This window comes from Panthera leo, chromosome A1 (genome assembly GCF_018350215.1).
Source record: "Panthera leo isolate Ple1 chromosome A1, P.leo_Ple1_pat1.1, whole genome shotgun sequence".
NCBI lineage: Eukaryota > Metazoa > Chordata > Mammalia > Carnivora > Felidae > Panthera > Panthera leo.
In genome coordinates, this window is record NC_056679.1 from 90,359,677 (window position 1) to 90,372,848 (window position 13,172).

General features: G+C 42.8%; 1 protein-coding gene across 3 annotated transcripts in view; it reads left to right on the top strand.

Annotated features, from left to right (window-relative positions):
- RNF130 (ring finger protein 130) overlaps window positions 1-13,172 on the top strand; it is a 135,538-nt gene that overhangs the window by 94,275 nt on the left and 28,091 nt on the right. For 2 of the 3 annotated variants that reach the window (XM_042932470.1, XM_042932478.1), the window contains exons 6-7: window positions 2,461-2,557; window positions 4,604-4,808. In XM_042932470.1, coding sequence (XP_042788404.1) covers window positions 2,461-2,557; window positions 4,604-4,808 — 302 coding nt within the window. Of the gene's footprint in view, window positions 1-2,460; window positions 2,558-4,603; window positions 4,809-7,945; window positions 8,040-13,172 lie in introns of all 3 variants that reach the window. The other variant, XM_042932461.1, reaches the window with a different exon arrangement.

Consider the following 13,172-nt stretch of genomic DNA (forward strand, 5'->3'; position numbering starts at 1 on the left):
TACCCAAGGGGGGCCGGAGAGACACTTTCTTTTGCATCAACAAACCTATAAGGTCCAACATAAGAAAAAAAATGCATAATAAAATGCATTTATAACTAAAGGAACAGATAAGCAGAGAATACTCAGCTCATGGAGCCTTAAAAATTAAATATGGGATTATAACATTTTATTCTTTCTGAACAACCAGTAATAGAAAGGCAGTAGGTTAAGAAAACCGGAAAGAAGGGGGGTGACAGTAGGTTAAGAAAAAGGTGACAGGGAGGTGACAGGGAAGAGGGAGAGCAAACCACCATTTACCCCCAGGCCTCTGCTGCTTGCTGAAACCAAGGTCCCCACAAACAGCTGGCTAAAGTCAGCGCCCTCCCCCCACAGAGGTCACACAACCTCAGCTCTCCTGTCACCTGCCAACTGCCCAAAGTCCATCACAGAACTGGCCTCAAGCACCTCTCCCAGCCACCCACCTCTACCCAATGCTAACCAAACCCTCAGAGGTCTGTAGGCCAGGGGTTAGGCAGATGCACCCTTGTAAGGGGGAGGATCTGTCACTTAGCCAACCTGAAGGGATCTGAATCCCCAGAAAGATTAGAACCCTTGTTCTAGTCTCTGCCAGACTACAGCAAACACCAGCTCTTAAAACACCCGCCCAGGGGGGGGGCCCTGTGGGTGGGAGCACTCTTGGAGCATTCTCATATGAGAATAAAAGGAACAAGAAGCAGACATGACAAGGCCTTGTGTGTTGTAAATGAATTTCAAGCTCCCCTATGGTTTGGTGACTTTAACCCCTTAAGTAGAAACCTGCAGGTTTAAATAAAAGCCTCCAGGGATGATGAGGTTCTAGTTCATTGCTTTATCTACAGGCTTCCCACGAGATGGATAAATTCAGACTTCATGATCATTATTCTTACCCAAAGTAATTGAGTGCACGGTCACCAAGTGGCAGCAGGTGGGCACACACGTGTTGTTCATATTGAAGCTGTAGATACGAATGTTTCTTCCAAATCCCAGTTAAAGCAGTGAGTTCTTTAGACCTCTTTTTTTTTTTATCAAAACTGCAATTTTTTGAACAGCTATATATAACTATAAGCCACATATAAATTATAAATTGACAAAGTTTTAAAGGCATACCATGTTTCAATTTGATATCTTTCTTAACATTTCTTTTATCCCAAGACTCCACATATAGTTACTCCAAAGGTGCTTGAATATGGGTCCCAGCATCTGCCTCTTTCCCTGTTTGGCCAGGACTCTGGGGCTTCTGTGTGGCTTCATTTCAACCTCTGAGAGCTGCCATGGGGAGTACTTGAACTTGAGAAATGATTTCCACAGCTCCCTCAAAGTCTTCTCTCACTTCCAAAAGGTGCAACGTCCCTTTTCTAAGAATGCTAAACTCTCCACAACTGACTTAGGTTCAGTTGCTAGGATGCGGCTTCCACTCTCCTGAGCAAGAGCAGATCACCCATCTTTTCTCTCCCTAAAACATTTCCACTGAAAACTTCTGGCTCAGTGTTACCTAATTCTTAGGTGCAGTTGTCCCCAGAATATTCCCAACCACCCTGCAGCCTTTACATACATTTAGCATAGATTGCTTAGAAGTCTTTTTAAATAATGTTTTAGGGGCACCTGGATACCTCAGTGTGTTGAGCATCCAGCTCTTGATTTTGGCTCAGGTCATGCATGATCCCATGGTCATGCGATCAAGCCCCATGTCTGGCTCTTTGCTGAGTGTGGAGCCTGCTTGAGAATCTGTCTCTCTCTCTCCCTCCCTCCCTCTGTCCCTCTCCCCTGGTGCGTACATCGCTCTCTAAAAAAAAAAAAAAAAAAATTAAAGGGGCTCCTGGGTGGCTGAGTCAGTTAAGCATCTTGACTCTTGGTTTCAGCTCAGGTCATGATCCCAAGATTGTGGAATCGAGCCCTGTGTCGGGCCTCGCACTGACAGCGCAGAGCCTGCTTAGGATTCCCTCCCCCTTTCTGCACCTCCCTCACTTGCTCTTTCAAAAAATGAACATTTAAAAATAATTTTTAATTTAAAAAACAAGTAAAAATGTTTTAAGTGACATTTAAACTGAGTTCCATGAAACTAATTTGTAGTTTTGCAGAAAACTTCATATAACTCTTGTTTCATATCTTCTTGAGTTTGCGTTTTTCTACTTTAGCTGTTACAGAAAACATAACTGATTAATAAAGTATAGTTTGTCTTCTTCATTCATAATAAATATCCTAAGTTTCCTCAAATGGTGAAATAAAAAGACTGAACTGCCAAATACTACTTACAGTTCTCGTCATCCAGATTGGATTCAGGAGATTTTCTGCCAGCCGTGTATTAGTACATCCCCAATATTTGTCTCTTGGGACTTGCCAATATGTCGGAAAAGGAGGAGAAACTGACTAAAAATTCCATTTCTTTTGGTCTAATAGTTGTTTAGCATGTAATTTGTGATACAAGTCTCCCATTTTTTCCAGGCATGTTTTCCACAAATCCTGCGTGGATCCCTGGCTTAGTGAACACTGTACCTGTCCAATGTGCAAACTTAATATTTTGAAGGCCCTGGGAATTGTGGTATGTTTCTTATTTTGTTACTGCGTCTGTGTGGTGTCCTCTCCAAGTGCAGCCTAACGTAGCAAAAGCGGGATGGTCACATCTCACAAGAGAGCCCCGGCTTGCAGTGCCTTTCTCCCAGAGTACTTAAAGTCCAGGCCACCTTGGGGAAGTCCCAGAAGAGATGGTAAAGGACTGAGCTAGTCCACTGGCAAGCATACTTTTCTGTGGGTGCTGGATTGTGGTAAAGTACCGCCATAGGAGAGATGGATGGGGTTTTCTTGCACTCCACTATTTTGTTTTAAGGACTAGAATATAGACTATGCAGTAATTTTTTCTGCATTCAGCATCACATGTCATCACTTACATTCCTTCCCCTCGGATCTGGCTTTGCTCCCCTGCGTGCCTTGGTCAGTTGCCAGTAGTGGTGGTGGGCGGTGCCGGCTCTGGGCAGGGCCTTTGGTCCGGTTCTGTGCAGACAACTTCAGCACTGACTGAGGATCGTGGAGACTTCCTTAAGAGAAGTATATGTCCACAATTAATGCTTTTTGGAGGAAAACAAAGTACTCTCTGGCCTCAGGAAAGAGTGGATGAGTGATTTCCTTAACCAAAAGTTGAGTTTGGCCCACCGAAAGAATTCCTCATGGTAGCCTTGCAGCCCAAAGCACATCCAAGCAGTCGTATTCAAAATACGCTATCAGATGACAGCTTAACAGTCCCGTTGGGCAGTAATGACCCCTTGTATCTTGCCATCTGCAGCGATCACATCAGTGACATCGTTTAACATAGGGTTCCTCTACCTCAGCACCACCACATAATTCCATCAGGTGGGGTTCGTCCTGTGCACCGTTCGGTATCTAGCAGCCCCTCTGGCTACTCCTGATGCTAGTGGCACAACACACCGGTCACACGATCGGAATGTCTCCAGACGTCGCCAGACGTCTCCTGGGGAACAAAGCCCACTCCTTTTGAGGAGTTTAACAGAGCATCTTCCACAATACCTGACATGTGGCAGATACTTTGGGAAGGATTAACTTAATCTCCTTTCATTGCCTCTAGCCTTGGTGGTGGTTTGGTTTCGTTTTTCTTTTAAGTCCTATTTTTGAAGTACTAATACTTTTCCCTTCTGTTTTTTAATGAAACCCTTCTAAAATCTATTACAGGCTACCATGGTTTTAAATAAAGGCCATAATAAACCTCTTCTGAGTGGGTATCATTATAAGCATCAGTTATTGCACTGTGCTGTCATTTTTTGTACTTAGGCTCTGGGGTGATCTAGAACAGCGTTCTCCTGGCTGAGAAGCCATTGTTCTGGGTTTGGTCGGCTGTCACTTCTCTATACTTCAGCTTCTCTCAGCCATCCTTCCCAGCTCTGCCTCTGACGTGCTATCTGCTACAAGAACTAAAGGTTGCTAGGGAAACCAAGTATCTGTATTGTTACATCAGAAGATTCTCATATCCATGTTTTAGTTGGTAGGCTTTGGCCCCAAGGCAGCTCTGTAACTCTCCTTCAGGGTTAGATTCTTAGATTGTGAAACAGATCCCTTACTCACAATTCAAGGTCTTTTCAGGGTTGATCTGCTCTTGGTTGGATGCTTTCCTTGTGTTTAAAGGTAGGAGACGTTTAAAAACTGACTGCCAGATAAATGCCATTACAGAGAAGTTAATAGGATGAAAGCAGTATTTTATGTCATTTGCTCTCGCTCCACATTGATGGAAGAGCCAAAGCGACACATTTTAAATGTTTGTCAGCTTTGTAATGTATTGAACAACTCCTGTGCCCGTGAGCCATGTCCACCAAAGGTTGTCATTTCTTCATAAAGATGAAGTATCTGGTTTTCTCGGTTCTGCAGTGGATTTTAGTTTTCTTTTTCACCAATTTTTGGGAAGAAATCTGTTTCTTTTACAGAAAAACTTGTGGGTGAGAAAGGGTAAGTGGGGAAAGAAATGAGAGGAAACCACACGGAAAAAAACCTTGAAGTCTTTTCAACAGGGTATCAAACATTTAGAATTTTCTAAAAGATTTGTTATTCTTATAAGTACTTTTAATCTGGAAATGTTTTGCAGCCAAATTTGCCATGTACTGATAACGTAGCATTTGATATGGAAAGGCTCACCAGAACCCAAGCAGTTAACCGAAGATCAGCCCTAGGTGACCTCGCCAGTGACAACTCCCTTGGCCTGGAGCCACTTCGAACTTCGGGGATCTCACCTCTTCCTCAGGATGGGGAGCTCACTCCTAGAACGGGAGAGATCAACATTGCAGTAACAAGTAAGTGGGGCCCTGTGCCCGGGTGCAGGGCAGATTTGCTGCTGTTTGGTGTGCGTTGATTGCTCTGGAGGACAGTTGAGGCAATCTCCTGGGCCGGTTGGTTAGTCTGTAACCGAGAAAGAAACAGGTATTTGGAAGACGAAACTTTGTTTATAATAAGGAGCTTGTGTATTTGTGTATAATAAATGGGAATCGCTTCCATTTGACAAGTAGTTGTTCAGAGGTTTGTCTTAGTAGCTGGTTTCAAAATGGTTGCCTTGCAGATGGGCAGTTTCAAGAGTCATGCATGTGACCTCGGGCGTCACCTTGGGTGTGTTGTGTGACCGTGAGCACCAGTGCTCTCTGGTTCCTAGGCTGCAGGCAGCTGAGTGAAACACTAGGGCAGATTTGAACACACAAATGAACCACTCTAGGGCAACTTGAGCTGGCTGCCGCTTACTTTATTTTACACTTTCTATGACGTTTGGTGTCTTGGCACTTACCTCTTTGGTGTCATGGTACATGAGGTGGGAGAAAAGCCAAAGGGTAATATGCCTTTAAAAACGCTCTTGCTCGTTATGAACATCTTGACTGTTGTGCCGTTGATGGGAAGAAAAGCAGTGCTCTGAGTGTTCTGATTGCCGTGCCTCAGTACGGTGTGAGTGGGCTGGCAGGCGTGTGTGTGGGCCTTGCGGACATTCACCCTGTAACAAGCCAGCTGTCTCCTCCAGTTCCATCCTCTACGTGATCTTTCCATCTAACAGCCCTTCGCCATCTTCCTTGCCACCACTCTGGTGCTGCCTTTTCCAGTATGTGCTGTTGCTTGCCTGTAGCTTCGAGCCCTAAAGCTGATGGGGCCCTGCTTAACTCAGGGGGTCTATAGCTCAGATAAAGCTGTTGCAAAAGATTTGCCCTTGACATAGCAAGCCTCATGTGGTCTGTTCAAGTGAAGGACACATGTTTTTAACCAACCAAAACTTAATAGTAGCAAACGACTCCCCGGGTTTTGTTCTAGCGTCTGTCTAAACTTAGGGAGACTTCATTCAGTTACAAAATAAGGAAGACTATTCTTTGATACAGCTTGACTCATTTCTTACCATTTCCCCCGTGATATGTTTCGACAGCTTTTCGTGTTTTCAGGTTTTATAGTGTAGATTTTTGAAAACTGATCTAGTAGCAATAAAGGAAACAAAGGTTCCTTGTTTATTAATGAGTTTTTGTAGGTCCTTCATTGATCGACATTTATTGAGCACCTACTACTACATTAAGTTCTGATCCTGCTATATTTTATGCAGAACTGTCCTTTCAGAATCTCCCATTTTGATGATAAAAAATGTTACTTCATATATCATATCAATCCCCATTAGTGGAATTTACACATGTGAATAAATAAACTCATGTGGTTAAACGAAACCAAAGCTCCCTCTTCTTTGCCTTCAAAGCTCTGTAGTGTCATACCAGCTACAGTGCGCCCGCTCAGCACCCACTGTGCAAGGCACTGTGCTAAATACACACTGGTGTTCCGGCCTCAGCAGACTGCTGGACCCACCGGGCATTGTGATGGGGTCTGCTTCATTTTGGTTACTAGTTTTTATAACTGAAATGCCATACATCTATGGATGGTATGTTCAGTATGCAGAAACACAGACATCACTGAAGTTCCAAAAGTTAGTCTGCTTATCATGTACAAAGGTCTCTAAGAAGAAAAAAATAACTCTGTGTTAAGCTTCTTGATACTGATGACCAGTCATCTCTGAATTTTTTTAAATGCCAGGACACATTTTTCCTAACTTAAAATACATGCAGGTAAAGATGGTGGATTTTGTATGGGTTCTTAAATGTTCATTTGGACTGAAATTAAAACCTTATAAATTTACTGTACTGATGAAGAATTTGTAATCCAGGAAGCAGTGGCTGCACTGTTAACCAAAAACCAAAGAGTTTGCTAAGCATTATAACAATACAGATCAAGATGGCCAAGAAACGCTTCTAGAACAAACTCATCATCCTGGCAATCCTGAAGACCAGTTCTTAACGTTTTGAAGATCACCACCTTTAAAATCCAGTGAAAGTATAATAACCTTATTCTAGAAAAATCCCTAGGCACACACAATTTTGCACATTTGTAGGATTCATGGAAACCAGACTGAGAAACCCTCACGTTCTACGCAGCTTTTACATACCCAACTTTGGCATTCCAAGTATAAATGTCTTCTCTCTGCCTTATTGTAGATACATAGGGGACTTTGCTGTGTACCACCTTGTTAAACCAGCCCTAGTTAGTGTATATACTAGGAAATATTTTATAGATTGGTTCTCAGGTTATTTTCAAGGTTCGCAGTAAATAGTACTTTGGGAACGTTACCTTGACATACAGGCTTTGAAAAGAAGGGAAAATATTAACTGACTTCCCGGATCTAGAGAAAGACTAGATAAAAAACCCTAGAGTTCTGTGTTTCAGAGGTTTTTTTCCAACTCTTTGATGGGCCAGGTACCTTGTGAGTCACCTTCCCTTCCTACTTGTGCTCGACACAGCCAAAGCAGCCAGTGCTTGCTTCCCGCCGGCGGGAGTATGAAGGGTAGTTCTTCCCAGGAGAGAACCAATAAGATGTCCTTTGTAAATAAAGACTGTAAGTAAACCTGTGCCTAAGAGAAAAGAAGGTAGACCCGAATGCCACGGAAGGCCAGCCCGCGGACTGCGTGGAGTACCCACAGGACCTTTGGGACCTCTACTCCGTATGAGTGGCACAACCATGCAGAAGGGACAGAATGAAGAAGGAAAGGTTATAGAAGTATGGCTGGTCCACTTTACTGTCATCTAAAGTAGCCATTTAAAACTCTGTGTCCACGTGCAATTTTATATGCATTATTTCTGCTGCACACTTTTTGGTGGCCACACTCTTCACAAACCTCAGGACCTTAACTGGAAGAAATGTTTGGGCCATGCTTTCCTTTCTCCCTTGCAGCTTTTCACCACTACTTCCACTAACCTTCTCCAGTTAGTAGCTCTCTGGCAAACCTCCTGCTTCACTTCCTTGGGCCAGTCTTGGCTTACACCTCCGTTGACGTCTGCTTCGTTGCATTTGAGGGAAATGTTGACATCGATTTGACTTAAGCCTTCTCCCCAGAGTGATTTCCTCCCTTTCCTTTGTCAACAGAAGAATGGTTTATTATTGCCAGTTTTGGCCTCCTCAGTGCTCTCACACTCTGCTACATGATCATCAGAGCCACAGCTAGCTTGAATGCTAATGAGTAAGTAACAAATTATTTTTTGGATTGCATGTGCCAGATGATCCCAAGAAACCCTGTAATTTTCATAAAGATGGTGAAATTTGGCTTTCACTAGTTTCATATCCTGATGACGCCATACCTAGCAAAATAAGTGTATTTCTTGACCATATATTTTTAGTCAGTAACACAGATCGGGAGGTCACCTTGCTCAGCAACAACAGCTCACTGGAGAAAAGATCCAAGGGCTTTTGTTAGCCACATGCTTAGAGTACAGCAGCGGTGTAATGCAAACTCCAGGGGAACCAGCACAGTCATAGGGTGCAAAGAATGTCTATGTCCTGATCATTGACAGGAAAATCCCACTTTACTGTGTGCTCACCAGACCTGACCTGGATTCTTACATACTTAGCTTTTGGTGGAACACTGGCACCCTGGCCTACAGTCAAGGGACAGTGACTTGGATGTTTAGCCTCTAAGAAAGAAGCAATCGGGAAGACCCACTGTTTCCAAAGAGTAGGAAGATTGTCAGGGGGGCAAAGAAAATAAGCATAAACGGTATTTCCATGGGGTAAAATGAGGACCAAAGGGGTAGGTCACAGGAAAGCAAATTTCATCTCTGTAAGAGGAAGAACAGTTGTCGGTGAGGCTACTTACCCCGTGAGCTGGTTTGCCATGGGGAGTGCCCAGGATGAGGAACGCAGGAAGAAGCTGCATGTTACTTGTCGGGGCTGCTAGAGGTTGTTCAGAGTAGGCAAAATTGGGCTAGATTACTCTTAAGTCCCATTTGGATCCAGTGATTTTCCAAGTAACTTTCCATGGGGATAAGATAAAACAAAGGTTTATTTTTTTATTATTATTGTTTTATTTTTGGTTTTGTTGGTTTTGTTTTAAATTTAGGGCATTGTAAAGTATTCTTTAGTCCTTTCTTTTACCAGTATCCATGAAAAAAAATTTTGAGATGAGAGTAGCCCTAGGACACAGCCCAAGTAGGAACCTAAATTAGTACAGGTGGCATTCATGTGCTCTCCACACTCACTTATGTCCTGGCATTTTAACTGATTCATAACCAGCCAAGCTCATGTAATTGATTTAATTAAACACTCCTTGTCCAGCTGTAGAAACAAATGGGCAAGTAACCTGCACTTACCATGACATCATTTTATTATCTCTAACCTGATCTGTTGCCTGGATACTTGTAAGAAGGGCCCTTTGGCATCCCTGACACGTTGGGAGGATGCCATGGTTGGTTGGCATTCTTCAGCCTTCAGGCAAGTAGTTGTGGCCAGTCATCCAACAGGCCAACCCACCTGATGCAGTTTTACTTCAACATAGCACAGTGTGAATTGCTCAGGCTCTAGAATGAGACATAACCTGGATTTGACTCCTTGCTCTTCCATTTTTTGCTTGGGAGACCTGGGCAGCTGTATTTATCTGAGGCTCATTTTAGTCATGGAGAAAACAAGAATAATGGTAGGAGCATACCCTAGGTTGTGTGAATTCGCATGTAAAGTGCTTAGCACAGTGCCTGGTACATAATAAGTGCTCAATAAATGTTAGCTTAATGGTTCCACCGAGATTCTTTCAAAGTTCTGTGAATGAGATGACCATCTGCCTTTATCATTTGGCAAATGATTTTAATTTTCTTCCATGAAACAGTATAGAATCATAGGAGCTCAGTAAGTGCCTATGATTCAGACCTGTGTGGAGGGAAGAGTTATTTCACCTACAATCACCTCTTTTGCTTACTCTCATACTGACCCCATCAGAGTCCATGGTAGTGTAAGTCCACTTCTTAAAACTTTCACAAATGAGCAAAAACCAGTCACAGCATATAGAGGCACTCTGGGCACTTTTAGAGAATCATGATGTGATTTAATGGTCACCTTGCTGCCACTCAGGATCTGCCAGATGCTCAGTTCATGCATCAGATATTTTAGAGAAGGCTCACTAGATGTGTTACCTTTTAGAAATCAAAGTACCTGGGGCCATGATACTTCAGTTCCATGCATAAATGCCTGCATGACTCAGTTTAAGCATAGATGTTAGATCCATGTCTTAGGCCGACCCTTCTCCCATTAGCCTTTGTAGAAGGTTGATACCGCAGTTGTTCATTTGAGTATTATTTCTGTGCCTTCAGTCAGAACTACTCTGAAGGACAATTTTCATGATCCCATTGAGAGAGAGAGAGAGAGAGAGAGTGTGTGTGTGTGCATGCATACAGATGTATGAAAGAATGGCCACCAAAATATTAATGGTGATTATCTTAATTTAGTAGAATTGTGGGTGATGTTTTTCTCTCCTGTTGTGCTTTTATATGTTGATTTTTTAATACAACATGAAGTACTTAATATCTTAAAGGCCATTTTAATTGTGGAAGATAACGGAAAGATGATAGTCACTCTTACTCAATGTCTCCTTCCCAAGAATGTTGATTAAAAAAATTCCTATGCAACTTTAATTCCAGAGAAAAGTTTCTAGCAAATAAATTTATAATTATTCTTCATTAATGAATTCTTTGAAATCTGTCCTATTTCCCTTTTGCATTTACCAAAAACTTACAGCCAAAATGAGATTGTCTTCATTTTAATTGCTGTTTCTAATTTTCTAGGTAACTTCATCCATTTGTAAGATAGTCTTCTATATAAATAGATTTCCATCTTTTTACATGTGATTTGTCTGGAAGTTGATAGTAAAATTCACCTGTACGCATACTACCTACTATTATAGTTTACTCTTTTGACAATGTCACACTGAACTTGTATATAGTGATTTCAGCAAGACTTTGACCCAGTCTAGTCACTGGTGAAACCCTGCAAGATGAAGCCATGTGGGCCACGTGTAAGGGCAGGCACGTGGAACCCACACAGGCCCAGGCATGGCTGCTGAGCACCGATTCCTGCCCTGCTAGGGGCAAAAGCACGCCCACCTCCCTCACCATGTTCTGCACAGTGACCCAGGGCTTGTACTATTGCCTGAACTCTGAGGTCAGTCAGAAGTCCACAGATCTGAGGTCACCCCCCTTCTATTGTATGAAATACTATTTAAATACTCAACCGTGACTAATTGTGCTTTAATTTTTTAACACTGCAGACAAATCTAGTGAATGTTGAGGCTTTGCAAATATAAACAGGTTGGTAGTCAAAGAAGCAAATAAATGAAAGACAAATATATTTGTACATATGATCTTCTCATACCCCTGTTTCGTAGTACCTCAGTGAGCAAGGGTAGTGAACTTCAGTTCCCAAAGGAGGTTTACTGCTCTGCTTCATTATTCAGAAAACCTCGTTATATCCCAACATTTACCAGCTTTTATCTGTACCAGCCTATTTGTCCCTCAACATAAGAAAAGACAGTGTTTTTCATTGTTGTTCGAGGAGCAAGTTGTGAGATAAGGTAGATGATGCAGGAGGGTTTCAGCCAAATGGGAGGTCCAGCTAAGTATCCTCCACAGCTCCTAGATTTGGATTCATAGAACTCGTGCCCAAGGATCTGCCCGGGAGTGTAGTCCAGACGTTCAAGATTCAAAACCATCTGAACCGGAGGAAGTGTGGTAAAATAACTGGAATAAGTATAGAATCCTGTAGCACAGCCCAAGACCAGGAAGCCTGGCTCTGCAGCAGGCCCGAGTTGTCCCCACCAATATTCCTGGTGAGCTGGTGGCCTCTGAGGTGCAGTGATAGACATTTATGAGCCAGATCAGAGGAATTGATGTTTTTATTTGAACCTTTTTTCAGTATTTCTGAGTTATCTACACACACTCTTTAAGACGAACATTGACGTATTTCAATATAAAAGGATCTGAAAATGTAATCATCTTTATGTCTTGAGGGTGCTTGGCTCAGAAGAGTGAAGATGAGGGTGATGTGAGGGATGTATTTGAAGGGCTCCCACAGATGAGAGTAGCTGCTGTTGACTGAGTGCTTCCCAAGAACTTACTCCTGTGTGGAACTCTGTTTCTACTCCTGTGTGCCCCTATAACACTCACAATAGTCTCGTGATGACTAACCAGTGCATATGGAGGGGGCTTACTGTGTAGTTCAGGAGCTCTGGAGACATCCACAGAGGAGAGGTAGAGTAACACCTAATATAGGAAAGAACTTAACTGCCGATCAACAGTGTCCATCCATGACACGGGATACCTTGAGAGCTGGTGAATTACCAGAACCTGCTTATGTGACAGAAACCACAAGGCCGGCACTGTTCAGAGGCAGACCCTGTGTCAGGTGCAAGTCTGAGGCTCCTTCCAGTTCTGAGAGTCCCTCTTCAGTTGTCTGTCCTTTCCTAGGAGGGATCAGAGCCCAAGAAGAGGTATTGCATGCCCTGCTGGCTGGCTGCCCCTTTTAGAACCTTAACTATCAAAACTATTTTAAAACTTTTTTTTTTTTTTTTTACCACCTGCCACTGTAAGAACTACATTTTGTATTGTGACATATTCACATGTGTATAACTGAAACAAGTTTCACAAACACCTCCCTTACTACATCCTTATTCTCTGATCTCCTCTCTGTACCTTGTTGTTGTTAATACTGGTCATGAATTCCCACATTGATTTTTACAGTCCAGTAATAGTCTGTAGCCTGCAGTTTGAGAAACACGGATCTAAAGAATTTTGGATTTCTGGTTCTCAACAGAATACCTTTTGCTTAGTTACACTGGTACCCATCTTTGATTGTTTATTTTTCCGAGACAGCCTTCCTTATAGCAGCGCCAGCAAAGATTTGAACTTGCCCCCAGTTTGATAATGAATCCACCTCTTTCTCCTCTCAGCCACTCTGAGCCTGAGATATGTACACAAAATAACCTAAGTGAGGCCCAGAGGAGCTGCGTGACCCCTGAGAAATGCCATAGGAAGAGGGCCTGGGGTTCAAGCCCAGCATTTCTGGGCCCACCTCTTTCTTTACACTGCTGGTCTTTGCCTGCTCCAGTAAGCCATTTAAGGGCTAGAAATAATGTAGTGGAAGAGGACACAGTGGGCTTTTTAGAAATGTGATGGCACAAAGAAAGTTAAAGGCAGTGGGGACCCCTGATTGGACTCCCTCACTGTCTTTTTTTTTCCCCCACGAGTACCTTTAACCTTCTTACAGCTACATTAGCTTATAGTTTCTTAGAAGAGCAAAATTAAGTTTAAAAATCTTGACTCACCCATTGAAAGTT